This window comes from Gadus chalcogrammus, chromosome 5 (genome assembly GCF_026213295.1).
Source record: "Gadus chalcogrammus isolate NIFS_2021 chromosome 5, NIFS_Gcha_1.0, whole genome shotgun sequence".
Lineage (NCBI taxonomy): Eukaryota > Metazoa > Chordata > Actinopteri > Gadiformes > Gadidae > Gadus > Gadus chalcogrammus.
Genome location: NC_079416.1, coordinates 6988145 through 7013216, shown reverse-complemented (window position 1 = coordinate 7013216; position 25072 = coordinate 6988145). Strand labels below are relative to the sequence as shown.

The following is a 25072-nucleotide window of genomic DNA, read 5'->3' as shown; positions in this document are numbered from 1 at the left end:
GGCCCCATCAGTAAACACCTGCTAATATCATCATATGGCCCACCGTGATGAATGACCCTCATTCCGCCAAGATGGGAACAGTATGGCTGATTTCACATCCCGACACAGACGAGCATATTGGCCAAATATGACCCATTAACGAGCTCCGCCGCCGCCACGTGCTAAGTGCCGAAACGCCGACCCTTCGGTAGCGAGCTCCCCGCTTGAACGGCGCCGGCACCACGCGCTCCCTCCTCGTGGCGCGGCTCGCGCGCGCTTCATTGGGTTTGGTCTCGATTGAGAAGTTCAAGGTGATGATTGAAGTCGCATTAAATAAGGATTGGTCTTGTTTTAAATAGCTTTCTTAATTGTCCCATTGTATTGTATTGTTTATAACTATTGAAATGTTGTTCTGGTTGTTTGAAATATCTATTGTAGCCTATGTTGTAATAAATAAATAAAATAAATACCATAAAAAAATTGGGTGACAGATCAGAGGGCCCTCTAAACAGCTCATCAGTCCAAAAATGAGGAGACACGCGCCGAGCCCCTTGTTATATCGTCCTCTAATCGACGTGTGTGCCCGGTTATTGTGACGGATCTTCGGGTGTGTGCTTGACAATGTAACTGTGGATGATATACGAAATTATAACACACAAGAATGTGTGTGTTATAAGAATGTGTTATAACAACACATTCTTGTTATAACACACAAGAATGTGTGTTATAATTTCACACATTCTTAATGATTTGTATCCGGTGGATTGCCAAACCCACATCACACAAGATTCAACGACCTCGTGTTCGTGGAATACATTCTTGTTCCTACATCCACCAAATGCCATTGGCTATTTTTTGACTAGAGTTACAATTCCCCATACACTGATATTTAATCAATAGGTTCACAATTGGGCAAACATTTACCATGTCTCCTAAAATAACCCCCTCCCAGACAGTGAACGTTCACCTTATAAACCTCCTATCAGAGGTTGCTGTAAGATATCTAAAATCCTCAGTCTAAAGTAACATACGTCTCTTTCTTCCCATCAGGTAGGCAGGCCTACAATTTGAGTTCACGTACAAAGAACAATTCGTGTTGTTCTGACAGTTTTCCACTAGAGGGCACTGCTACCTTCTGTTGTATATAGTCTATGACTTTCCATCTTGTCTAAAATTGCAGTCATTAATAACCTGATCAGCATATCAGCACATATGCAGCCACTAGGCCTATCTGTCAATATGTTTTTCAGTTGCATGGTGCTTCGCTAAGAATCCTGTGCGCATGGTGCATACTTCTGTACAGTTCTATATTGAACACATCGAGGCTATTAATGAACACTGTTTTTGCTGCATAAGCACGAGGGTAATATTGCTTTAAGCATACCGGCATTTTGCTCATATTTTTGTAAGATGAGTCTGCGGGGCGTAGCCTATAATAAAGTGATTCATATTGTCACAAACAATATCTATATCTATCTATCTATCTATCTATCTATCTATCTATCTATCTATCTATCTATCTATCTATCTATCTATCTATCTATCTATCTATCTATCTATCTATCAAATACATGAATGAATATATATACATATAAATGTAGCCTAATATATCAACCAATAAAACACACAAACACACACACACACACACACACACACACACACACACACACACACACACACACAAAGATAATGTATCACGATGTAGGCCTCATCACATGATGAACTTCTGTCTATCTATATACTGTATATATATATTAAATACATGAATGAATATATATATATATATATATATATATATATATATATATATATATATATATATATATATATATAAATGTAGCCTAATATATCAACCAATAAAACACACACACACACACACACACACACACACACACACACACACACACACACACACACACACACACACACACACACACACAGAGATAATGTATCACGATGTAGGCCTCATCACATGATGAACTTCTGTTCATACCACGCTGTCATTCAACTGACTGTAAATACAAGTTGTCGTTTCGGCGTTTAATTTGACCCCCACGCGTGTGGATGAACATTAAGCTTAACATTTAAATATATTATAGTTTAACGTAGGCTGAGTGTCGCCCCTTCTCCACGGTCACACGCTATTGTCCCAACAACCTTGGCTAATAGGCTACCACTACCACTTTAACAATTTTACACATAGGCCTACAATTTACACTACACTTTACACCTTACTAGACCTCATTACTTATTAATACTTATGACCACTGTCTTAGTTTCCTTTACTTACTTTATTTTATTTTTATTATTTATTATTGTGATCTATGCTGCTACTTATTTGTACTTATTTGTTTTTGTTTTTTCTTTAACTTATCTTTAGTTACTTTAACTTGTATTGTTGCTGCTATGTAGTGGTTGAGGAATCAAGCCTAATAATTTTACTCCCGTGTACTGTGTGCAATAAGATGTAATAAAAGTAATTCCGATTCGGATTCTGTCCACGCATGGAGGTCCACGCCGTGGCGCCATCCACGCACAGCTGTACGGAAGTGACACAGCACGCGCACGGCACCGTCACGTCACGCGAGAAGGCAGCGAGACAAGCAAAGCGAAAACAGCAACAACACACGAACCACATTTGTTATATCATGTGCCTAAAAACATAGGATGGGCCTGTGTATATGTACCTAACAATCGCAAGACCCAGCTAAAGGATTGCATGGAATCGTAAAAGGTGAGAATGAACCCACGGCGTATGAACCCATTCCTAAGAGTCAGTACTCTGTGGAGAGGGGAGAAGAATCGTCCACGCAAACACTGCCGCGTCATTACAGTTCAAAACACGCACTTAGCGTGTGCGCTCTGTCAACATTTTTGCGTGTATGTGCTTTGAGCGGTCAACTGTTTTGGATTGTAGAAGTTTGGGATATTTTCCTGGATAATCCTCATAACATTGTGTTGTGCAGCGATCTGGGCAGGATTTGTTCAGCTTTAAATGAAGAATGAGGAAGTAGTGGTCTAACCTTGCTCGTGACAGCCCACTTGCACACACATCATGGGTTGTTCACACATGGGGTTGGAGTAGGACAACGCGAGGGGAGCGTCGCAGTCCACGCAAAATGATCACTGATCACAGTTTGACGCTTGACACAAAGTGCCAAGAACATTACGGAGCAGAACCATTAAGCCCTGAAACATAAGCACGTCAAGAATGCAGTTAGTTACATTGACTAATTGCATTCAATTTGCGGTAATGGCACTAGCTCCCTCATGACAACAGCTGAGGGTTACAGTATTGAAACGTATATACATTCAGACAACATTATTGTTAACAAACCATCCCTCACCAATCCTTTAACAAAACAATGATTTACTTGAGCAAGTTACTCCAGTAACTATAATGGTAAATAGAAGGCATTTACTATACCACTACAGCCATTAATGCCTGATATGTTTCATCTGATGTACATTCTGCAAGAAGACAACACTGTGTTTTGGGGAGCCAGTGGTTAAGTGTCCCTTAGCCAGGTGGAGTCAGTGGTTAAGTGTCCCTTAGCCAGGTGGAGTCAGTGGTTTAGTGTCCCTTAGCCAGGTGGAGTCAGTGGTTAAGTGAGCCTTAGCCAGTAGAAGCCAGATCTACTTCTGGACCCTCCCCCTGCAATGTATAGAGATATCATTTAGTCATACTATATCGTTTGAGTTTTGTTTAACAAGCCGAAACCTCTAGAAAAATAAGCACAAGATATTTTGGCATGATGCATGTCATGACTTACACATTGCTCTAAAGCCCTTTTTTTTCCTTTCTTTAACCATAAGGATATGAGTTCCTCCAAGAATGGGGACATTTCACATGGAGGTATGCTTGGGGAAGGTACGTTCCACATTCTCTGCATTTATTGTGATATGTCTGCCAGAGATTTTAACCAGACTTTTTTTTTTCCATTTCTTTACCTAGACGATAACGCTCTTGATAGTAAATAAAATGCATTGCAGCTCTCAATGCGATCAGCAGTGTTCTTTTGTGTGGTACTCCTGATGTGTTTCATGTGATTACCAGACTATGGTATTGCAGAGATAAACGCAATGCTGATTATTCTTTGCAGAACAACAGCTTCTCCAGGACCTTAAGGAAGAGACGGATGACGTTGCAATTTATGAGCCAGTCGAAGGACTTGGAGGGGTTTTCCCGGGGGCCACTGAGACTGGGAAACGGACATTTGCGGAGATGGGCTCTGATGTAAACGAAAAGTCCACGAGCCGCAAGATATTCAGAGTCTCTGAGGAGGTAAGGGCTTGAAAAAAGAGCTTCCACAAGGAGCAAGAAAGTTTTGCAAAGGTGTCAATGATATTTGTGTTTTGGCTAATTAACAGTGTTAAAGAACAACATACGGTTGCCTGGCAAAAAAAATCCTTCAGGATCTAATTGTTGTCTCATTCTAGATCAAGAAGCAGTTGACAGAGGAGAGCCTCCAGCGAGCCCTCCCATGCCTGACCTCTGGGGACAAGATGGACTGTGGCCGGGACAACCCCAGAAGCAGAACCTCGTACAGGAGGCCCCTGTTCGGTATCTCCCACAGGATCAACGAGAAGCGCATCGCGCCGAGCTCGGAGACGTCGGCCGTTCAGGGCGGAGGACAGCAGCACGACTGCGAGAGCCCCTTCACCTCGGAGTTCCACAGTCCAGAGGAAAACTGCAAGTTCGAAGCCTTCCCCGGTGCCGCGAGGGTGCCCGGCGAAGGCTTGCCGACAGACGCCGGCCTCTATCCGCTGATCGAGAAGATGTTTTTCATCCTCAACACGCTGAATTCGAGCATGACCCAGCTGCACAGCAAGGTGGACCTGCTGTCCCTGGAGGTCATACGAATTAAGAAGCAGATCAAGCCGGGCGAGATGGTGACCGAGTTCCAGCCTCCCCCACAATATCTGCTGACCAGCGAGGAGCTTCATCAGCTGATGGAGCAGACCTCGGGCGCCGGGGAGCTGGGCTGTCGGCTGCTGGTGCATCTGTTCCCGGAGCTCTTTAAGGCCAGCGAGTGCACCAATGGCTGCATCGCAAGCAAGAGAACATTGGACTCGCTGCATCTGCAGCTCATACGCAATTACGTAGAGGTGTGCTTCCCGTTAGTCAAGAACAACAACGTTTGGCAGGAGGAATGCCTGATGCAGATCAATGACTTGTTTAATCATTTTTGTGCACAGAAAGATATGGAGAGTGCCCGCATGCAAAGAAAGCAGACAATCATAGATACGGGAATCAAGGCAGAGCATGCCGAGACCTGCCACTTTATTAATGAGGTGGGGGAGGAGGAGCACCTCTCGATGGAGGATCAGAATAACCTGGCTAACTCGGACTTGGCCTCTGACATACAACTCACGGATGACTTGGATGAGTTCTCCTCCCCTGAGGACTTTGTTATCTTCCTCGTTCATCGCCTTTTCCCTGAGATTTTCGAGGAAGGTAAATTCCCAGAGGGCGCCAGTGGTTTTCACGGTGTCGGACAGCTTCTGCTGGAGTCTGACAGGTTGGAAATTATAAGGAAGTACATGGAATCAAATTTCCCTGACGTGCCTGAGGACACCTGGCTCCAGGTGTGCGTTCAGCATATGGAGGATGCAATAGAGAGTGTCCACAGCAATATTAACGAGGGGGAACACGACAACATCAGTAATAACAGCTACGACTTGGCCGGTATTCCGGAGGATGTCTCCTTGATAAGGATCCCAAATATGTTTGATCATGAAAGGCCGAACCGTAGGTCCAAAAAGTCTCTGCTTGTCCCTGTGGATTTTGACGACATGGAAATCCCTCTGCCAGACTTCAGCGTTCCCAAAGAATATCTCCTTTCCAAGGAAACACTTAAGAGCAATTACGACTGTAGCCTGTCCATCGGGAACTTTGCGTCTCGGGTTCTGGTGCTGATGTTCCCCGAGCTCTTTACCCAGGAGAACGCACGGAAGCATTACAACTGCAGTGGCTCCCTGGGCAAGAAGCAGCTGGACCCCGTTCGCGTCAACCTGATCCGGCACTACGTCCAACTGCTGTACCCTCAGGCCAGGAACGACCGGGTGTGGATGTTTGAGTTTGTGGGCAAGTTGGACGAGCGGTGCAGGAGACGCGACACGGAGCAGCGACGGTCCTACCAGCAACAGCGGAAGGTCTACGTTCACGAGCGGGAGCCCGAGGCCAGCGACGCGGACTGTCAGCTGAACCAGTTCAACGGCGACGCTCTTAGGGAGGACACAGACTGCACACAGACCCCCGCCGCGCCGCCCGAGAAGAGCAGCAAAGACTTTTGTAAGATACCGCTGGACGAACTCTCGGTAACCGTACCCGACTTCCCCGTGCCTTCGGCCTACCTGCTCTCGGACACTGAGGTGCGTGAAGTCGTGCAGCAGAGTCTCTCCGTGGGGAACTTTGCCGCCCGCCTCTTAGTGCGTCTCTTCCCCGAACTCTTCACGCAGGAGAACCTGCGGCTTCAGTATAACCACTCGGGGGCGTGCAACAAGAAGCAGCTGGACCCCGTGCGCCTCCGGCTGATCCGCCACTACGTGGAGGCGGTGTACCCTGTGGAAAAGATGGAGGAGGTGTGGCACTATGAATGCGTGCCCAGCATCGATGAACGATGCCGGCGCCCCAATCGGAAGAAGTGTGACATTCTGAAGAAGGCCAAAAGATCGAGCACTGTGTTTTAGCCACAATAGTTTGCTGGTATGGCAACAGCTGTCTTTGTCATGAAAATTATTGCACACAATATAAGCTCAATCTATTGCATTGTCAAACTTTTACAGCAGTCCGATGTAGGTTTTCAATCAGCACTAACATTGGTCTCGTTTTATTTTTGACCATAACCGTAGAAATTATTGTTCAAGTACTCGAATGCCGAGTGATAACAAATGTATATTTATGAGCCAAACTGCCATAGCTTATGTACACATTAACTGATGCAGCTTAAAAATAATGTTAGCTAATGGAATAGTTAAGTTGATATATGAATAGAAATGAATCACGTGATTTGTTTCTATTTCAGTCTATTGAACCACTGTTTAAGTAAGAATTTGCTTATGTTAAACCTTCTTATAGAAGTTTATATATAAAAACAATTAACAATGACAATGGGTCATGTTAACCTTTTTTCTAAAAAAATCACATTCATAAAATCTAGTTTAAGAATTAAGGGATGAACGACTCAACTTTTTTTGTCACATCCATCCATCATGGATGTCAGTCATCAGTCATCAAGGATCAGAATTAAAAGTAAATTTGATTGAAATTCCTAATTGATTGATTAAAACCAAATTTACATTTCAAATATATTCCATCAAGCAAATAAATTCTAGATTCTTAAAATTACTTTTTGATTTATTCAAAAGAAATAAAGGAAATTACAAAAATACTAAACATAAATTGAATGTCAAATCATGTTTTAAATATGTGTCACCAACCCAAAAAAAAACAAGTCCAGAGTTTCAACATGCACTTTATAACTGCTTTCACTTTTGCTTGGATTGAATGCTTTGAGGCCATTTATCAGTAAAGTCATTCTTGGGAAAATCATGGCTTGAAGGCTTCATCCTTGGAAAGCTCTAAACTCTTCCAGCGTCTCAGGGCCACTTTGTACTTCTCTCCATCGTTGGATTCACCCAATTCCTTCTTAAGGATTACTCTCATCAGAGTAACAGTGTTTCCTTCACCGCTTTCAGACACTACCATGTCCAGAGTGTCTCCAACTTTCACCTATACAAGGAACCAAAAAAAAAAAACCTAATGTACCATGAAATGTGTGCATCAATGTGGTATTCATTTGCGTTCATGTTATTATCAGAAAACTCACCGATTTACTTTTCTTGATGAGCTTCTGCCCATTCAGTCGAAGCTTGTTGTTGTAGAAAGCATCTTCAATTTTACTAATCCGGAGACAGAGCAAAACAAAGAAGGTCAGGGAGAGTTGAGACTAATCAAAATGCATTACCTTCACAGCTAGTCTATACTCACTCACTTGCGAGCCATATCCAATCCAGACTTCAGGATAACATCGTAGCGATAAGACTGTACAAACTTTTCTAAATCCTTATAGTCCTTAGGCAGGTTTGGGTCTTCTTCAATCTCATCCTCAGAGTCAGTGTCCTCCGTGTCCCGCTCCTCCTCCTCCTCCTCCAGAACCTTTGCTAAGCCTTTCTTTTTGTTGCTTTTGAACCTCAACTGGTGCAATGACCAGTTTCGCACGGAGTCTCTGCCACGGACAACTGGCCTGTGAGAGCCTAACGTGAAACAAACGGACGATCCCCAAAGCTGGCGTGTGTACATGATCCTTGGGCACCAGGTTGTCTGTTTGAATCCGTATCCGGGTGTGAGAAGTTGCCGCGGGTTGAGTCTTCCCAACTGCCGCAGAGCAAGCGCCTCTACCAGCAAACCCTGCATGTTGAAGACCTGTGACACAATAACAGGATATGGTGAGCATTTTCTTTGACCAGAAACCCAATACACAATGTACTGAACAATATATGTGACAAGAAACACAATAACAACATAGTGGCCCATACTGTTCACCAGAAACAAAGTAATAACATCGTGGCCAATATCTTTGACCAGAAACACAATAACAACATCGTGGCCAATATCTTTGACCAGAAACACAATAACAACATAGTGGCCAATATCTTTGACCAGAAAAACAACACAATGTAGAGAAGAGACCATTGTTTTGCGATTTAGTACTAGGTAGCTCACTCATAACCAGGGTTTTGACAACAGCACTGACTATTTATTTCATCTGACATTAATTGTCTAACTATCGAAATAAGCGTTCATAAAAGATGTGTCAAACTAGTGATGCAGATTATTCATATTAAAGTACATCCTGGCTGAGTCTTTATCGCATTTGGCTATTCCTGTCGTCCAAGAGCTTGCATAAAACAAGCATTGCAAGACTACAAGGTCAGCATATTACCCAGCCATCCTATAGAATATGAACGTAAGTCAATTGTTGACAATTGTCTACTTACTCTGTCAGTAACCTTTAGCGTGTTGAGTTCTTCGTCCACAATATTTATAAGTTATAAAGGCAGACCGATGTGTAGGTGGCGCCACCTATGGCACAGGGGTGGCGTCGTGTTCAAATCACATCGGCGTTAATCGGTTGTAAACCGTCCTCTTGTTGTGATCAGGTTGTGATAGCAGGCTACTTCATGTAGCCTACACACTTTGCGTGCGATGTCCAATGGAGTACGAACAATAAAATGTTTTGTAGTGGACAAACATTAAAATCGGATACAAGGTAATGATATGTGCTCAAATAACATAACACAATAACATACGAGTACAATATTTTCTCTGTTTATGTATGGATTGATATATTGCAGTGCACAGGCAAGGGAGTGAATTCCTTTGTTTTATTAAAGGATATTTATTGATCGACATTTAAGTGACTTAAGTGGTGCCCAGCAAAATAGAGCCTGAATCCATGACCCTTAAAGAAACCCAACCAGACCTGTTTTCATTTAATTATTGACTATTAAAGTAGTTAATTAAGGTTTGGTAAATCCTGAAAGTATTTGCTTATCTGTTACATATCAATTAAGATTATTTAAAAAAGTTTTTTGTGTCCCATTTAAGTGAAAACATAGGTGTACTCGGGACTTCAATCTGACACAGAGTAGAACATTGATTATTTTCTCACAAATCAATATATATACCTACAAAATACTTTTTGTTATCAATTATTGACTAAACAGGTAATTCCAACATTGTGCTTGGCATGCTTGTTTTTCGAATCCTTACAGCTCTACAAATACACACACCAGATACATGGGAGGGGCCGGTTACCGTTTTAAATACACATCGCCAAGTAGTCCTATGACCAACGGTCCAATTCACCTTGAGGAGAAATAAAGGAGGTCCTTCTTCTCTTTGCAAATCCTCTTTATAGTTAGGGTTGAACATATTTCCTTAACATTTATTGCAAATATCCTTACTCCAGCATTAGATAAAACATATTAAAAAAGTTCAAGAGAAAAAGTTGTTTCTTTTATAATGTGTGAAATGTTTTTACAAGGTTGATAAGTACAATTGCAAGCCCACAATAACAATTCATTTACAAGGGGACAATAACAAGTGGTACCATAACTCATGTACTGTACATGTTTCCAATAACTATGTTTGCCTCTATTATCTAGTGTATTACAATAGTTGAATGCATACTTTATTACTAGAATGGAACATGTAACAACATTCAGCATGATTACAATCCATAATGTCTAGTAGTTTCACTTCAAGTGCATAATATTGGCATCGTAAGTGTAGGAACGATGTCCTTATGTATACGTGGTAGAATAGCGTTGCCAGAAGTCGTATAAATGTGTCGTACAAAGTTCATACATTAACAACATGTAAACCTCAGTGCATGTACAGTCCTTGCATACGCAACCTGTAACGACCTGAGGGCACGAGTCCCTCCTAATGCAAATTAAAATGTCAACATCCAAAGTCAATGGTGCCGTATACATCGCACCACCGGGGCCTTTTGATGTGGTCATCATTGACACTCGATCTCAATATACTACAAATTGCAATGCAGCCACTTTCCAATTACAAATCGAGCATTCATATTAATGGACATAAAGTATGACATAATATGCTGGTGGTTTACATTCATGTTCATATATGTTTGTGTATACATTCAGTGTTAACAGTAGGAGATCATGCAAATTAGGTTTTGATATTAATATTATCGATATTATTTGATGTATGCTTCTCACACTTCATAATTGATAGATGACTTTAAAGGTGTTGTTGATACGATGTGAAGAATGAATTTCCCTTGTAAGGCATAAACCTCCCATTAGCCACCATGATAGTACTGTAATAACATGTGTTTATGTATTTACAACACAGTTGCCGGCATGTTTCTCCATGGCAGTAGATTACAAATAGCCTTATGCTAGGCCATATGTTGTATCAATATAACTATAAATATATACTGTTCGCTGGGCAAGCCCTTATACCACTGATGTAATCTTATGTAGGCAAGCCCAACTCTGGTTTCCTTGGCGAATATGATGTCCTTGGCCCAGCCAACCATTTCAGGGAAGGTGTTGGTCTTTGAAGGAAGTATTAGATCAAAATAATCCGAACCCAACCTTGCTTTTAAGTCACAAATTGATGCATAATTTATGTATCCTTTCCTTTGTCCACTCAGTTGTGTCAATTATGTATCATAGAAACAGATACCTCAGAAACCTTAACATTTTCTTAGAGTTATTGTACACATTTGGCCCATGCTATGTAATTGGTTTCGTTATGAATTCTACTTCTTTGAGATATTCATTTTCGATTTTCTTCTCTTGGGTGGGTACGTCGAAGTTATTGCTGTACAAAATGTGATTAACTGAAACTTTTGACGCCCTTTTCAGAGAAAATAAAACATGTCTCAGTGTAAATCCAGACATGTTCTTGCATTTAAGCTTCAACATTCTCCTCAAGATATGTCAGGTACATTTACAGAATTCCACCCTTCTTTTCCGTGGCTTGTTCAATATTTTCTGAGGTAATTGCCAGTTTCATTTCCAGATGCTTGTAAGGTAATAAATGCTACAGCATTGTATAACAGCCTACGTCTTCATGGTTTTCATTAGATGCCACGTGGATACACACACTCCCGCGTCGTTAACAGATGGAAAACCCATATCCACTGACACATTACTTAGTTATTGCTTTGGTGGTTTTCAAGTGGATCGATTTTGTTTCAATCAGTTGGGACACAGCCTGTGTGTGTGTGTGTGTGTGTGTGTTTGGGGGGCTTTGCGTTGCGTAACCCCACACCTCGACCCAACCTAACCCAAAGGAAACCTCGCCCGACGTCCGGTGTCCCTGCGTGCTACAGCAGCCGGTCGCCCTGCCGACCATCTGTCCCGCCCCCGTCATAGCGAGGTCTCCACGCAGGAGCCGTTCCGGTGGAACGACCGGTGGTCGTGGCAGTTCTCGCTGCAGTGGACGATGAGCACGGGGAAGCAGAGGGCGTCCTGGTAGTCGGGCGGGTCCTCGTCGTCGGTGGTCTGCCGCTCCGACAGGCAGCGGGTGTTCTCGCCGGGGCTCTCCTGGTCGTCCAGGCTGCCGCTCCGCCAGAAGCAGCTGCCGCGCGAGCCGTAGCGCCTCGACAGGGAGAAGCGGCTCCCGCTGAAGGGGATGCGGGCGCTGGCCCCGGTGCAGATGCTCAAGGCGCTCCGGGAGAAGACGGAGGAGCAGCTGATGGCCCGGTGGCAGCGCTCGCAGTTCTGCCTGTAGCCGCCGAAGCCGGAGGGGCCCTGGGCCAGGTCCATGAGGCCGGCCTCCGAGTAGCTGGGCACCAGCTGCTGGTTGGAGCGGATGTGCCACTCCAGCTCGGTGCTGTCGATGGTGTTGACGCGGGGGATGCGGCGCGGGAAGGACCGCTCGTCGCTCGGCGTCACCGCCGGGTAGTCGGGCCCGAACAGCTTCTCCACGCGGTAGTGGACGTAGGCGGTGCGGTACTCCGTGAAGACCCGCAGCGGCCAGGAGAGGGTGAGGAAGGCGGTGAGCCAGAAGACGACGTGGGACAGGTACCAGGGGTGGTGGTCGGGGTCGGCCAGCACCAGCACGTACTCCTTCAGGTCGATGTTCTTCAGGTGCATGCCCTCGCGGGCCTCCATGTAGTCGTCCAGGCCCTCGTTGTCCGTGAAAAACCGCGCCCGCTGGGTGAGGTACGAGTTCTCAGACTCCACGTTGGCGAAGCTGAAGCACTTGGTGAAGCGCAGCTTGGTGATGGCCGCCTTCTCCAGGCTCAGCAGCTGCTTGGAGACGTCCTTCACCCCGCAGTGGCTGTAGTCGAACTCGGCCTCGGCCACGTGCGTGTTGACCCGCTCGTGGTACACCTGCGTGCTGGTGTAGGCGTCGCCGTTGCGGTAGCGCGTGACCTGCCGGGTGCGCCTCACGTAGTGGTAGCTGATGGCCTTCCACCAGATGCAGGGCTTGGCCTGCTGCATCCGCTGGACGCGCTCGTAGATCCCCTCCACGTCCACCTTGTGCTGAAGCTCGTTCTTGACGTGGCAGTGCCAGCACTCCACCAGGTAGACCACGTAGAGCATGCCCAGCAGGGCCAGGGGGATGTAAATATAGCCGTCGGAGCAGGGGCTGTCGTGGTACATCATGGACTTCCCTTTGAAGGCACTGTCAAAGGTGAGGCGGGTCACCTTGGTCACGTGACACCACACCATGGCGCCCATGCAGCCGTACATGAGGAGGGAGAGCAGCAGGCACTTCCAGAAACTCTCCCGGCAGAGGGACTTGCTCAGGGACTGCTTCAGGGGCCTTTGCTGTTGATTGGAAAACACACTTATGTGTAAATTAATTAAAAATTGCAGTTGACAATAACTTATTTGTCTTAATCTCCTATTGGTTTGGAGGACAGGGACGACAAGAGTGTTGCAGACAAGCATATTTGAAATGCTAATTGAAAATATAATTTTCAACTAATTGAAAATGTCATTTTCAAGTTCAAAGCAGTTCAGTCACACATAACTATACAAAAACATAGGTTTCAAAATGATGGGATGCTCTAGTAGTCCTTCTAAACGTCCAATACAGTTAATAAGTTAATAACATGTATGCTTTCTGCTTTCCTGCCTTCGCTGACTGCTCTCTGGTTTGTGGTGGATGATTGCTAGTGATTGGTGAAGTAATGGCAGGTGTAGGCTAGGCCAACCCTTTCCTCTAATTATGTCCAGAAAATTAAGGACGAGGTAGGAAAACGCTAGAAGTAATCAAGTTATTCTCAGTATTTTGCATGGTGAAGAAAATAACGCGTTACAGAAAATATGGAGTAATATTGCAGGAGAGCGAATATAAACACAATCAATAATAAATAATAGGACAATCCTGATCGGATAATATGTTAATATATTGAGAGTGTTTATAATACTATGTCGATCGTCGAACAAAAATACCTCTTCCCTGGCGTCCTCTTCAAAAACAGTGGTGGTGCTGCTCTCACTGGCTGTCGCCGCCGACGCTGGTGGAGACATGGTGGCGCTGATCGGAACGATATCGTTAGGGTGTGGAATAGGAATAAATGTCAACACCATTCTCCTGCGGACCCTCGCATCAAAGGGTTAGAGTCTAGCTGCACATCATAGCCTACGAACGTTGCATCCTTTAAAAGATAGAAAAGCGAGGTTCGTCCACGGATCATGCTTCTCCTCGGTGCAACACTCCACCGATTTAGTTTTGCTTTGTCGAAACGATACAAGATCATCAAACCGGGGAAGTGTGACTGTACCGGAGATAACGCCGCGTCTTCCACCACTACGTCCTGTTTCTCTCCGCCCGCCTGCCGCAGTCACATCATCTGCTCCATGATTAGCTGGTGGCCATAGCGGACTGACCGTGCCCTGCCCCTGCCCTGCCCCGCCGTGCTCTCATCATGGTGGGGATACCGTGGAGCCAGCCGTACCGCCAGGCCTGTTTAATACTGGGACCAGCCGAGAGACGCTGTCCATGGTGCGTGGTTGGATGAGCGGGATCCGTACGGTGTATCCCCTAAATACATCCTCCTCCTCCTGTTCCTCATTCGCGGACGCGCCTGCACCCTGTTAAAGACACCTCACCGCCCACATGGATGGGAAACACCAAATACTTGCCGTTTGGAAAGCTTACTCTTTGCTATGATCAAATATTCTTTAAAAAATTTAAAGAAATAACTTAGAAAATATATTTTGCCTATTAAAGGTGTTTCATCATTATATCATTAATGCCATTGTTATAAAATGTTAATTATATGGAAGCCATGTTTGAGCCTTTTAAAAAATGTTTGGTGCTTATTGTTGCATTTGTCCTGGCAAGGGGTTGCATTTAAACCTAAAACATGAAATTATTGGAAGGCACAGGTTATTTTTATCATGAAAAGTTTTCAGACCCAGTGATTTCACAGTAGCCAGAGAGGAAACCACGTTGCACTGTTACATTATGGTTGTAGCCAATAGTGCCTCCTTCCCTGGCTCCGGGCCAAAAACGTCCTGCTGGTCCAGCAGGAGGGGAAGACCAGGTTACCCACGACCAGTCCACAAAGCAACTGGTTGCACACACACTCTCACTCTCTCTCTCTCTCTCTCTCTCTCTCTCTCTCTCTCTCTCTCTCTCTCTCTCTCTCTCTCTCTCTCTCTCTCTCTCTCTCTCTCTCTCTCTCTCTCTCTCTCTCTCTCACACACAAACATACACAGGCTAAATAAATGTATTTTTTGTAATTGTATTGTGTGTGACATTTCTTTGAACGTCTATGTGCCAACATCAATATCTATACCTTGTTTGTCCCCAGACTCACCAAAGAGATGAACTAATCAAGAGCCTTGCAGGTTTGATGAGCCCAGTGGTGACCCCCCCCCCCCCCCCCCCCCGTTTGTAGGCTCCTTATTAAGAACATCATAATAGTTAGCTGAATTATTTATTTTTTCGGAAATGTGGTACTTAATAGGCTAGTTCATATTACTCCAATACTGATTCTATTTGATTCAACCTCACCTCACTTGCTTTTGCAGAAAAGTGTCTTCTCAATGAAAAAATATCTAAGTGAAAAAATATTGGACCTGCTTTTTATTTTATAGTTTTTTTAATAGCTTAAATGAACATATTAACAATAGTTTTTACCTACTGGTCCTTGGGGATCTGTAAACAAGGGGTCCCTTGGTGTTCAAATAAGAGTCCTAGCAAGACCTAATAAAGCCAGCAGGTGGCATTACAGAGTAAAAAAAGAAGTTGGACCGTAGTTGGTAAAAGAGAACTAATAATTTTTTTATGTTTTCTGAGATAAAAAGACGATAATTGTAGCGTTGCAACGTCCTTGCTTTTCTTGCCTACTTTGAAAGCTTAAGCATTATTTTTTCTACAATTATTTTCAAACATTCAGTGACCGATGATAATCATTAAGACATTGAAATTGAATCGTAGCCTAATATCAAAAATATACATTGAGGGCATTTAAATGTAAATTACAAAAAGACATGGAACAAAAAATGTTATAGCCTATAATTTAATAGCATCTTAAACTATTAAACATAGTAAACATGCTATGAATGCTCACAAATAAATGACTGAAGTTTGTCAGTATAGTATGACATATTCATTAAAATCGAAACAATATCGTTTACAAAACAACATGCAACTTAAATGTATTAAATGTGTTCTAAACTATTGCTTTTTATAAAATATTAAAAAATACAAATACAAAATTGAAATCAGGACAATTCAGGAAAACTCAATAAAACAAGCTAGGATGCTGATCTTTCCCAAATCTGTTCTAAAACTTGTGATGCCCATCGATGTCTTATTTTGGCTTCATTCATATGAGCCGATAGGTTTAAAGTTACATCTGCAGATTACCATGCCTTGTGCTATATCTTCTTAATACATTATACAAACATAAAATAACGACCCAACAAATCATATGACAACTTCCATTCTCTTCTCTCTACTCCTTTTCCCATGGTCGAATTTTCTGAAATCTGTTGCCACGATTGTTACCCTTTGAGAGAGAGGAATGCAAGCATTTAGATATCAATGCATGCTCTAGGCATATATATATATATATATATATATATATATATATATATATATATATATATATATATATATATATATATATATATATATATTGGTGCTTATGTTATGCACAGTGTCACACATGATGTAGGCTACACACTGTACATCATGTGAGACACTGTGTGTCATCTCCATGAACTAAAACCCTAAAACCCAGTGCACACTTTGCAACTTTGCAGCCATACTCACGTAGTACATGCCGGACAGGTTGTTAAAAAGCACTTGACCCGCGTTGACCTTGTTCCTCACGCCTCGTATAGTCCCGTTCTTGCTGCAGATATTGATGCGCTTGTTGCTGAAGAGTTGCTCTCTCTTGGCACTGGCGTACAGCAGCAGGTCGTCGGGTTCGCACGCGCCGCCGCCGCCGTCGTCATCGTCCGCCGCCGCCGCCATGGCGGCTCCCGCGAGGCCGTTCAGGTGGCTATTGGCCTCGCTGACCGACGATCGGCTCTCCCGGCCCTCCGTCTCGGGGTTGCTGGCGCAGTCGGAGTCCACCGAGTCCGACGCCGAGCCGCACCAAGCCGTCGTCGTGTCTTTGAACACCTCCGTCAGCACGCGGCCGCTGTTCGCAGACGCCACCCGAAACCGGACCGTTTTCCCCCCAGACGGCTCTTTGTCCCGCTTCAACTCTGCCCGGTCCATTGAAACACATACGAAAGGACTTACATGGCTCTTGTTAGAATCTCATGCAAGTGGAGGCCACAAGCACTATTTGGAAGCAAGGCCCAAATAAAGTGCAATTATCAAACCATTATATCCCGATGGACGAGGTTAAACCCTGGGCCAGGTGTGCCCCTGTGAACTAAAACAAGACACCAACATGGTTAATAATGGATTGAGATCTACCATGGTGACGGTTGTCACAGGGATATACAGAAACCGAACGCCAAATAACTCAATAATGGATCAAGGTTACTTCTCGACTACCGTTTCAGAGTCTGGCTTCGGATAGGCCTCTAGGCTGGATTTGGGAACTCTCATTTAAATGAAGGCTGGCAGTATACTGTGACCTCTTTCATATTCCTTATCCTTGATCACATTTTACTTTTATTAAACCCCTACTGTCATTTTGCTATTGCTTTACTATTTCCGAATTGTATCCTGTTTTCAATTGATTATGAATACGCATGCCTTTTTTCCAAGTTGAATGGCAATTTTGTAACTTCACCCCGGCCCTATAGGGGGCAGTATAGACAGTTTGATTGACTGCGTGACCGGCGCCGAAGCAGGAAAAACACAGCACATGTGTCGCTGAGCACTGGGACTGAGACTGTCAACATGGGCAAGCGAAGGCAGAACAACCAGCTCTTTACCAACCTGTCTAAAAAGCAGAAGAAGCATCTAAAGGAATTCGGAGAAGAGCATCCATTCCATGATATGTAAGTTTGAAGCCAAACGCATTCGTATGTGTATTGTTGGGTTAGTTATTGATGAGCTATTCAGATAGTAGTAAACTGAAGTAGCTCAAGCCATCCATACAATGATGCTGGCTAAATGTGGTATATGAAACGACATGCATCTTCGGATTTAAAGGGGAAGATATATCTTTGTCAATCCATGCAATTAATTGCTCGCGTGACTTTCTGTATTTTCAGTGTTAGTGAAAGACCTGAAAGAACACAAATAGTCAAGCTGGTGAGTACCATTTGAGCAGCAATTGATTGATGTTTAAACAATGTTTTCATTAACTTGTTACTTCTCATGTAGGTTAAAAACCTTTACATCAAAAGATAGTTATTGTGTGGGACAAGTAGCATTTGTTGTCGACAAAGGAATGACATTGTTGTTCTGCATGTGTCTGCTCTAGCGAGGTGTCCCAGAACAGGCTGTTGATGGCAGCGAGGATGAGGAAGAGCTGGATCAGAAAACAGCCTATCAGAAGCTCCTGTCGACTCTCAGCGTTCCCGTAGACAACGGCCACAGCGACGACGATGAGGAGGAGAGTACTGACGAGGAGGAGGAAGACGAGGAGCTTGCTGAGGAAGGTCAGTGGCACCAGTTTACACACTTACACCTTTTTCCAATTCCTAGTTTTCCAACAGCAAAGAAGCATTCTGATTGGCTGCACTCGCTGTCCATTGCATATTAAAAAAAATGATGTAGTAATAATGTACTGTTGGGTTTACTTGTAGCAGTGGTGTCTCTCTGCTCTTTTCTTTCTTCAAACTAGCTGAAGTATTGGCTCCTCTGGTTTTCTACAACCTAGATGTGATTCAAACTGTATTGGAATAACATCTAGTAAAACAGCTCCTCGCTAAATGAGCCAATGCAACTGTTTTCCAGGCGAGGGCGACGGCAGCGATAGTGATGACGACGATGATGATGAGAATTGCAAAGGGGAAGACGAAAGCGATGAAGATGTTGACGAGGCAGCAGTAGAGCAGGATGAGACGGAAGAGGGCGGTTCCGACGGAGGACTGGGGGAGGAGACGGAGGGGGCGGAGGACGAGTTCACAGACAAGGAGCACGAGTCTCTGTTCTGCCTGGAGAAGAACTTCATCGGGGAGGAGGAGATACAAGACACACCTCCTGAAGAACAAGACGACGCTAAAGGTAAGCGTCATCGTCTCTGTAATAAGCTCCTCCATTGATGAACAGAAGCGTTTATCCCTCCGAGATCTAAGGCATCCTCATCTACAATGGTTGACCAATGCTGAAGCTGGTTTATAGTGTGAATTGTAGTTTCAACTATTGTATCATCCCAGCAGCTTTACTTTCTGTAATGGTTGGGTATTTATTTTTCCCAGTATAGAATCCCATCTGCCTCACTGCATTCTGTGGAGAGACAGAGGACGCATTAACAAATACAACATTATGTGTTGAGCTCAAATTGTATTTGTTAGCTAAATGTTAATTGTGAAAGTAACACTTAAAGTGGCCCTTGGATGTGAAACGATGCAGTCGTGGTATGTTCTCGAGGAGCAATCCTTTTTTTGTTGGTGTGTGCAGACATATTTGTGCAGCATCTAGACATGGAGCTCAGTGATAAAGAGGTGGAGAAGATTGCGTCCGGACCCAGGGCTAAGACCACCCTCACGGTACTGACCTAACGTCTTTGTCATGCAGTGTTTATACTTTCTTTGTAATTATGTCATATATTCGTCATTCATATTTGAACCATTTTAACCATTCGTTATTCATATTTGAACCATTACTGTTTTTTATTGGTGATTGTGACCCACGCTATCTAACCTTCCCTAAACCACCTCTACCCTCCCTCCGACCCAACGTTCAGTGGCCCGTGACGGGTACCCTGCTGTGCTCCACCCCGCTGGAGAGGCTGGGCCCGCTCGGCCAGGCCAAGGACGCCGTCCTCCCCGCCTTCCACAAAGTCCTGGAGGGCCACTGGAGGTCCCTGAACCGGGCCTCGGACCCTGAGGGCGGGGCGGCGGAGCTGAGCCCCCTCCAGACGGAGTTGCTGGGGCTCATGGGCAGCTACAGAGACCTGTACTACCCTGAGAGCTCCCCGCTGGGCAGCAGCCAGCAGGTGCGCAGCGCCTACTGCCTCCACGTGCTCAACCACGTCCTCAAGGCCAACTCCCGCGTCCTGTTCAACAACTCCGTGCTCCACGCGGGGCAGGCCGCATCCAAGGCCGGCGCCGAGCCCCAAGACGAGCCCCGGGACCAGGGTCTGACCCGGCCCAAGGTACGCTGTTCGCCCAACGGCCCAGTACAGTCACGGTGACTGTATGACGCTACATGTTTCACTTCTACATCTGTAGAACTGCCACTAGTATCTACGTGTATGCTACGTATATGCTACGTATATGCCAAGACGGCGTTATAATGAGAAATGTGTTGTATTACAACAAGTGTAACAGCATTCATACACTTGTAGAAACCTATTTTTTTTTATGGCTGACCTTTCAGGGTAGCCAGTGTCGACCCTTCCACACTGCGAGTGTTAGTCTCATAGCTCCATATGATGCAGATCGGGTGATCACTGATCTGAATCGCTTTAAATCAGAGTTGCGTTGGTTTCTATTTTGCTGAACGACCCTCTCCCGTGTCCCGCGAGGCAGGCTGTGATCCTGGTGCCGTTCCGGGACGCGGCGCTGCGCGTGGCCCAGACCCTCATCGGCCTGATGGAGAGCAGGAACCCCGCCATGGACGTCAGCAACAAGAAGCGCTTCAAGGAGGAGTACGGCGAGGAGGCGGACGGCAAGCCGCCCAAGGTGCAGAAGCCCGAGGACTACCGCGCCACCTTCTCCGGGAACGTGGACGACCACTTCAGGATAGGTGCGTCAGCCGCTGTTTGATGACTCACTTTATACCACGTAGGATGTGAATGAGTGATGGACGACGCCATCTGTGATCAACAGTGTTTTCTTGACTATTTAAAATGCTCGCTCTTTGCCCCGCTCTCTTACTCGCTCACAAACACTTCGACAAGTTATAGACCTGTCTGTGAATAGGCCCTCCGCTCTGTGAACACTCAAGATGCAAGATATTAAGCCTGATCCATCATTGACACATTTGTCTCTGGGCTGCACTGAACTTTTACAACCCCCCCCCCCCCCCCCCCGCGTCTCCCTCTTGGCCCCAGGTCTGTCCATCATGCGGCGGAGCCTGCGTCTGTACGCGCCCTTCTACTCGTCGGACATCATCATCGCCTCGCCGCTGGGCCTGCGCACCCTGCTTGGCGCCGAGGGCGAGAGCAAGAGGGACTTTGACTTCCTCTCCTCCGTGGAGCTGCTGGTGGTCGACCAGGCCGACATCTTCCTCATGCAGAACTGGGAGCACGTTCTGGTGAGACTGCAGTAGCGTGCGTTCGCTTGTGGTGATTGTTGTTGTTGTCGTTGTTCGCCATGTATTATAGTATCAGTAGCGGCCGTCATCGATTTCATCGACTGCCAAAGATGAGGATGTTGTAGGGCATTACTTGAGAGCATTCCCCACTTGAGAGCATTAATGACATCTCCTCCTGCACTAATAATCCCCCCTCCCCCAGAGCATCTCAGATTTCTTCACCATTAGCCTCCATGTCAATATCGGGATGCTTATGGATTCATCATTGTTTGTTTGAATCTGAAAAAATCAGAAAATTTTGAAATGGTGCCGGATTACATTATATAAACACGTACAAAGAGTTCCATCTACAGTACACCATGCACGACGTTAAGGACTTTCTAGGCCTCTGTCATTAGCTATTGGTGTTTTCTGCATGTTCCGAGTCGCTGTGTTGACCCACGTGTGTCCCGTGCGCCTCCACAGCACACCATGAGGCACATGAACCTTCAGCCGCTGGAGGCCCACAACGTGGACTTCTCCAGGGTGAGGCTCTGGAACCTTAACAACACGGCCAAGCACTACCGCCAGACCATGGTGTTCAGTGCCGTGCAGGACCCCCAGATCAACAACCTGCTGTCCAAGCACTGCTTCAACTACCGCGGCCAGGTACTGTTGGCCCAATGTGGGAACACATTATCAATTCAACATATTCGATGTTCCCAGTACCTCCCTGGTTAATACTTTCACGATTTGTGTATGGTGAATCACTTTTTTTGCTACATACCTTCTCGCCTGTAGATCAGCAAGATTTTTTTCAAATGTGCCTTTTCTGAAACAATCAATCAATGAATTAATCAATTAACAATGAATTACATGTTGGATTAAGAGCTTTTCCTTTTCACCTGTTCCTCCATTCATCTAAAGTGGGCCAAAGAGGCCTGGGTCCACTCATCACTGATCTGGGGTCTGCTTCTCCTCTAGGTCGCCGTGAAGAACATTCCAAAGACCGGCTCCATCTGTCAGGTGCTGGCACAGCTGCCCCACGTCTTCCAGATGTTTCCCTCAGACTCCTTCATGGACCAGGACACTCGGTACGTAACGCCCGCTGCCATGCTGCAGCTTGACCCTCCCTGGCCCTTGTGTCAATTGTCCCGATTCGTATCTGTTAACCTTTGCACACCTATGTTGTGGTACTCGGGTTGCAGGTTTTGTGTCACATACACAGACCTTTTTACTTGTATTTTCTGTCCTCCTAGTTTGCTTACTTGTTCAGCTTATGATTTTTTGGTCATCTTTTTCTGTTTTGCGGTTATTGACGGTCATTAGTAAGACGCACTCAACAAGGTCACCGACGAATAAACCCAACCCGCCATCTGACGGCTCTGACTCTGCCTGCGTCCCCCTTTCCCACCCATCAGCTTCCAGTTCTTCATCGAGAAAGTGCTGCCTCAGTACAAGGACTCTGTCATGTCCCACACCCTGATCTACGTCCCGTCGTACTTCGACTACGTCCGCCTCCGCAACCACATGAAGAAGGCCAACATGAACTTCGCCAGCGCGTGCGAGTACTCCACCAAGTCGGAGGTGTCGCGCGCCCGCCACCTGTTCCAGAAGGGGGAGCGCCAGTTCCTGCTCTTCACCGAGCGCTTCCACTTCTACAAAAGGCAAGGTTCACCGCCGGCGCCTTCGTAGGGTGACCCCTTGGTGCTAATGTGTTAGAAGGGGGTGGCGCAGTGGTGTGAGGGGCCACACTTGAGCATGTATCAACAGACACGTAGTGGTGGGTATCCACTTTGATTTTCCGTTACAATGGACTCATCTGTTGGACTATTTCTGAAATAAGTCTGGGTCTGACATGTCTGCAAAGGCTCAAGGTCCATGGAGTGGATAAAATCATTTTTATTTTCCTACAGGGCAGACAATTCCTCCATTATTCGTTATGGAGGAGGCAGGGCCTTAGATTCCCTTGTGAAGATGTTGCCCTCGGGTAGAGGTGCAAGTTACAACACTTAGCAGAACGGGTTTACTTTTAATTTTGTTCAACTATCAATTAAACTGCTGAACAGCAAGAGCATGTGGGTGAGTGGCTGGTAGAGTAAGGCAGTGGTGTAATAACCCATTTTATTTTTTACTAGGTGTTAATGTGCAATATCTCGGGGTAGGACATATGTGCAATATTTTTGGTGTCGTGCAATGAAGGGCATCATGCATATTCGAGAGGTGTATGTTCTGGTGTTTATGGATTTGTGTGTGTTGCTCATTGTGGCTGCAGTTCGATTTTACACATAAAGATGTATTGGCGTTTGTAGAGGCTGTCTGCTGCGAGGCCACAATGACAAATCATCTCTACTAAGGGAGACGATAAACTAACCTAATCTCAGATTTGGAATCATTCTATTGTTTCAGCCTCCCCAGAATATGTCATCATTTCAATGGCCGTTAATGCCATCTTGGCCTCGAAGCATTAACGGTCCCATATCATACCACCATTTGTGAGTGTGATTAGCCATCATAAACCGCTTTGAACATCAGAAGTGGGCGTGTCCACCTAGATGTGTGCTGGATAGATCAGTCTACCATCCTACCCAGTGGACTGTAGCAAACGTTGCTCATCTCTCCGCCATACATCTTTGATGTCAGAAATGGCACATTTTCAAACACGGCTTGCATCGGCCCATCACACTCACACCTGGTGGTATAATATGGGACCTTTTTAACAAGGTAACGCCTGCACTTTGTTCACATCGCAAAAAACCAAAGCCTCTAACCTGGGCGGCTCCCCTGCTCCCAGGTACACCATCCGGGGGATCCACAACCTGGTGTTCTACGGCCTGCCCACGTACCCCCACTACTACAGCGAGGTGTGCAACATGCTGACGGCCGGCGCCCAGGCCCACGAGGCCAGCTGGACCTGCACCGTGCTGTTCTCCCGCTACGACGCCCACAGGCTGGCCAGCATCGCCGGGGCCAAGCGCGCCGGACAGATGCTCAGCTCCAACAAGGGCGTGCACCTCTTTGTGACCGGCGAGGACGAGAAGGCCTCATGACCTCCCAGCGCCTGAGCCTCTCTGAACCATCTTTGGACCCGGATGAAGTCTGAATATCCATTAATAAAAATTGTACAGTCCTGCGTCGCTAATCTCTAAAGTCGTGAACATGGTCAATGTGTCTTGTAGGGCGACCGTAAACCATTCGCCTTCGGATAGGTTATCTACTCTGTTGGACTCTGCGAGATAAGAAAAAGGTGGTCATTAATGGGTTTCTTGTGTTATATTTCGCACTGTCACCCAAGTAGGTCATTCTAGAATATCTACTATATGTATATTTTATGAGTAAATGATTTTTACTGAACTTTGTGTCTTTCCTTTTTCCCTTCGACGGTTAATACGAATTGGAACGGCTAAACATCCCTGAAAATCAATGTCCACCCACGAATCAGTCCCATCGCTATAATCATTAACTCGATTCGACCTTGGTCACACGGTTTTACAGGTGAAGGAACATCTATACCCTATTCTGAGTCGGAATGAATTTACCCGGTCTTTGACATGGACCCTAAGGCACCGCAACTCAACCTGAGGCGGGAAGTGGGGCTCACGGGGGCCGTGGCCCTTATCGCCGGGACCATGATCGGATCGGGCATCTTCATGTCGCCGCAGTATGTGCTGTTGGCCATCGGCAGCCCTGGAGCGAGTTTGGTGGTGTGGGCCTGCTGCGGTTTGCTGGCCATTCTGGCGTCGCTCAGCTACGCCGAGCTGG

General features: G+C 45.5%; 6 protein-coding genes across 7 annotated transcripts in view; 3 read left to right on the top strand and 3 right to left on the bottom strand.

Annotated features, from left to right (window-relative positions):
* Nucleotides 1–2545: 2545 nt before the first annotated feature.
* On the top strand, nucleotides 2546–9365 carry LOC130382385 (BEN domain-containing protein 3-like). The gene is made up of 4 exons (XM_056590098.1): nucleotides 2546–2713; nucleotides 3796–3850; nucleotides 4083–4264; nucleotides 4420–9365. The coding sequence occupies exons 2-4, from the start codon at nucleotides 3799–3801 to the stop codon at nucleotides 6670–6672; spliced, it is 2487 nt and encodes an 828-aa protein (XP_056446073.1). The 5' UTR covers nucleotides 2546–2713; nucleotides 3796–3798; the 3' UTR covers nucleotides 6673–9365.
* On the bottom strand, nucleotides 6425–9075 carry LOC130382391 (mitochondrial transcription rescue factor 1-like). Of its 2 annotated transcripts, none has more exons than XM_056590105.1 (4): nucleotides 8928–8962; nucleotides 7977–8407; nucleotides 7812–7884; nucleotides 6425–7714 (listed from the first exon to the last, which is right to left on the bottom strand). In XM_056590105.1, the coding sequence occupies exons 2-4, from the start codon at nucleotides 8396–8398 to the stop codon at nucleotides 7532–7534; spliced, it is 678 nt and encodes a 225-aa protein (XP_056446080.1). In that variant the 5' UTR covers nucleotides 8399–8407; nucleotides 8928–8962; the 3' UTR covers nucleotides 6425–7531. The 2 variants fall into 2 exon arrangements, with proteins under 2 accessions (XP_056446080.1, XP_056446079.1); XM_056590104.1 differs by lacking the exon at nucleotides 8928–8962 and adding an exon at nucleotides 8983–9075 and having other exon boundaries at nucleotides 6427–7714.
* Nucleotides 9366–11895: 2530 nt separating the features above from the next.
* On the bottom strand, nucleotides 11896–14062 carry LOC130382387 (transmembrane protein 151B-like). Its single transcript, XM_056590100.1, has 2 exons — nucleotides 13936–14062; nucleotides 11896–13305 (listed from the first exon to the last, which is right to left on the bottom strand). The coding sequence occupies exons 1-2, from the start codon at nucleotides 14011–14013 to the stop codon at nucleotides 11896–11898; spliced, it is 1488 nt and encodes a 495-aa protein (XP_056446075.1). The 5' UTR covers nucleotides 14014–14062.
* Nucleotides 14063–16102: 2040 nt separating this feature from the next.
* On the bottom strand, nucleotides 16103–17735 carry grxcr1b (glutaredoxin and cysteine rich domain containing 1 b). Its single transcript, XM_056590637.1, has 2 exons — nucleotides 16772–17735; nucleotides 16103–16505 (listed from the first exon to the last, which is right to left on the bottom strand). The coding sequence occupies exons 1-2, from the start codon at nucleotides 17222–17224 to the stop codon at nucleotides 16452–16454; spliced, it is 507 nt and encodes a 168-aa protein (XP_056446612.1). The 5' UTR covers nucleotides 17225–17735; the 3' UTR covers nucleotides 16103–16451.
* A 33-nt stretch (nucleotides 17736–17768) lies between these two features.
* Nucleotides 17769–24682, top strand: LOC130382386 (U3 small nucleolar RNA-associated protein 25 homolog). Its single transcript, XM_056590099.1, has 12 exons — nucleotides 17769–17961; nucleotides 18178–18217; nucleotides 18390–18567; nucleotides 18866–19135; nucleotides 19532–19620; nucleotides 19818–20228; nucleotides 20605–20821; nucleotides 21129–21331; nucleotides 21797–21979; nucleotides 22295–22404; nucleotides 22732–22977; nucleotides 24105–24682. Exons 1-12 carry the CDS (start codon nucleotides 17861–17863, stop codon nucleotides 24358–24360), a joined length of 2304 nt encoding a protein of 767 aa, XP_056446074.1. The 5' UTR covers nucleotides 17769–17860; the 3' UTR covers nucleotides 24361–24682.
* Nucleotides 24683–24774: 92 nt separating this feature from the next.
* LOC130382388 (b(0,+)-type amino acid transporter 1-like) overlaps nucleotides 24775–25072 on the top strand; it is an 8161-nt gene continuing 7863 nt past the window's right edge. The window contains exon 1 of the mRNA XM_056590102.1: nucleotides 24775–25072. This exon is cut by the window's right edge and continues 488 nt beyond it. Coding sequence (XP_056446077.1) covers nucleotides 24862–25072 — 211 coding nt within the window. The 5' untranslated portion in view covers nucleotides 24775–24861.

Excerpts from the sequence above, each read along its gene's own strand:
- LOC130382391 (XM_056590104.1), bottom strand. The coding sequence starts at position 8,398 with ATGCAGGGTTTGCTGGTAGAGGCGCTTGCTCTGCGGCAGTTGGGAAGA. Across the intron at positions 7,885-7,976 it reads GGATTGGATATGGCTCGCAA|TAAAATTGAAGATGCTTTCT; the intron begins GTGAGTGAGTAT and ends TCTCCGGATTAG. Across the intron at positions 7,715-7,811 it reads TCATCAAGAAAAGTAAATCG|GTGAAAGTTGGAGACACTCT; the intron begins GTGAGTTTTCTG and ends TTCCTTGTATAG.
- LOC130382385 (XM_056590098.1), top strand. The coding sequence starts at position 3,799 with ATGAGTTCCTCCAAGAATGGGGACATTTCACATGGAGGTATGCTTGGG. Across the intron at positions 3,851-4,082 it reads TGGAGGTATGCTTGGGGAAG|AACAACAGCTTCTCCAGGAC; the intron begins GTACGTTCCACA and ends TATTCTTTGCAG. Across the intron at positions 4,265-4,419 it reads TATTCAGAGTCTCTGAGGAG|ATCAAGAAGCAGTTGACAGA; the intron begins GTAAGGGCTTGA and ends GTCTCATTCTAG.
- LOC130382386 (XM_056590099.1), top strand. The coding sequence starts at position 17,861 with ATGGGCAAGCGAAGGCAGAACAACCAGCTCTTTACCAACCTGTCTAAA. Across the intron at positions 18,218-18,389 it reads GAACACAAATAGTCAAGCTG|CGAGGTGTCCCAGAACAGGC; the intron begins GTGAGTACCATT and ends TGTCTGCTCTAG. Across the intron at positions 19,136-19,531 it reads AGAACAAGACGACGCTAAAG|ACATATTTGTGCAGCATCTA; the intron begins GTAAGCGTCATC and ends TGGTGTGTGCAG.
- LOC130382387 (XM_056590100.1), bottom strand. The coding sequence starts at position 14,013 with ATGTCTCCACCAGCGTCGGCGGCGACAGCCAGTGAGAGCAGCACCACC. Across the intron at positions 13,306-13,935 it reads AAGAGGACGCCAGGGAAGAG|CAAAGGCCCCTGAAGCAGTC; the intron begins GTATTTTTGTTC and ends TCCAATCAACAG.
- grxcr1b (XM_056590637.1), bottom strand. The coding sequence starts at position 17,224 with ATGGACCGGGCAGAGTTGAAGCGGGACAAAGAGCCGTCTGGGGGGAAA. Across the intron at positions 16,506-16,771 it reads ACCTGTCCGGCATGTACTAC|GGTAACAATCGTGGCAACAG; the intron begins GTGAGTATGGCT and ends TCTCTCTCAAAG.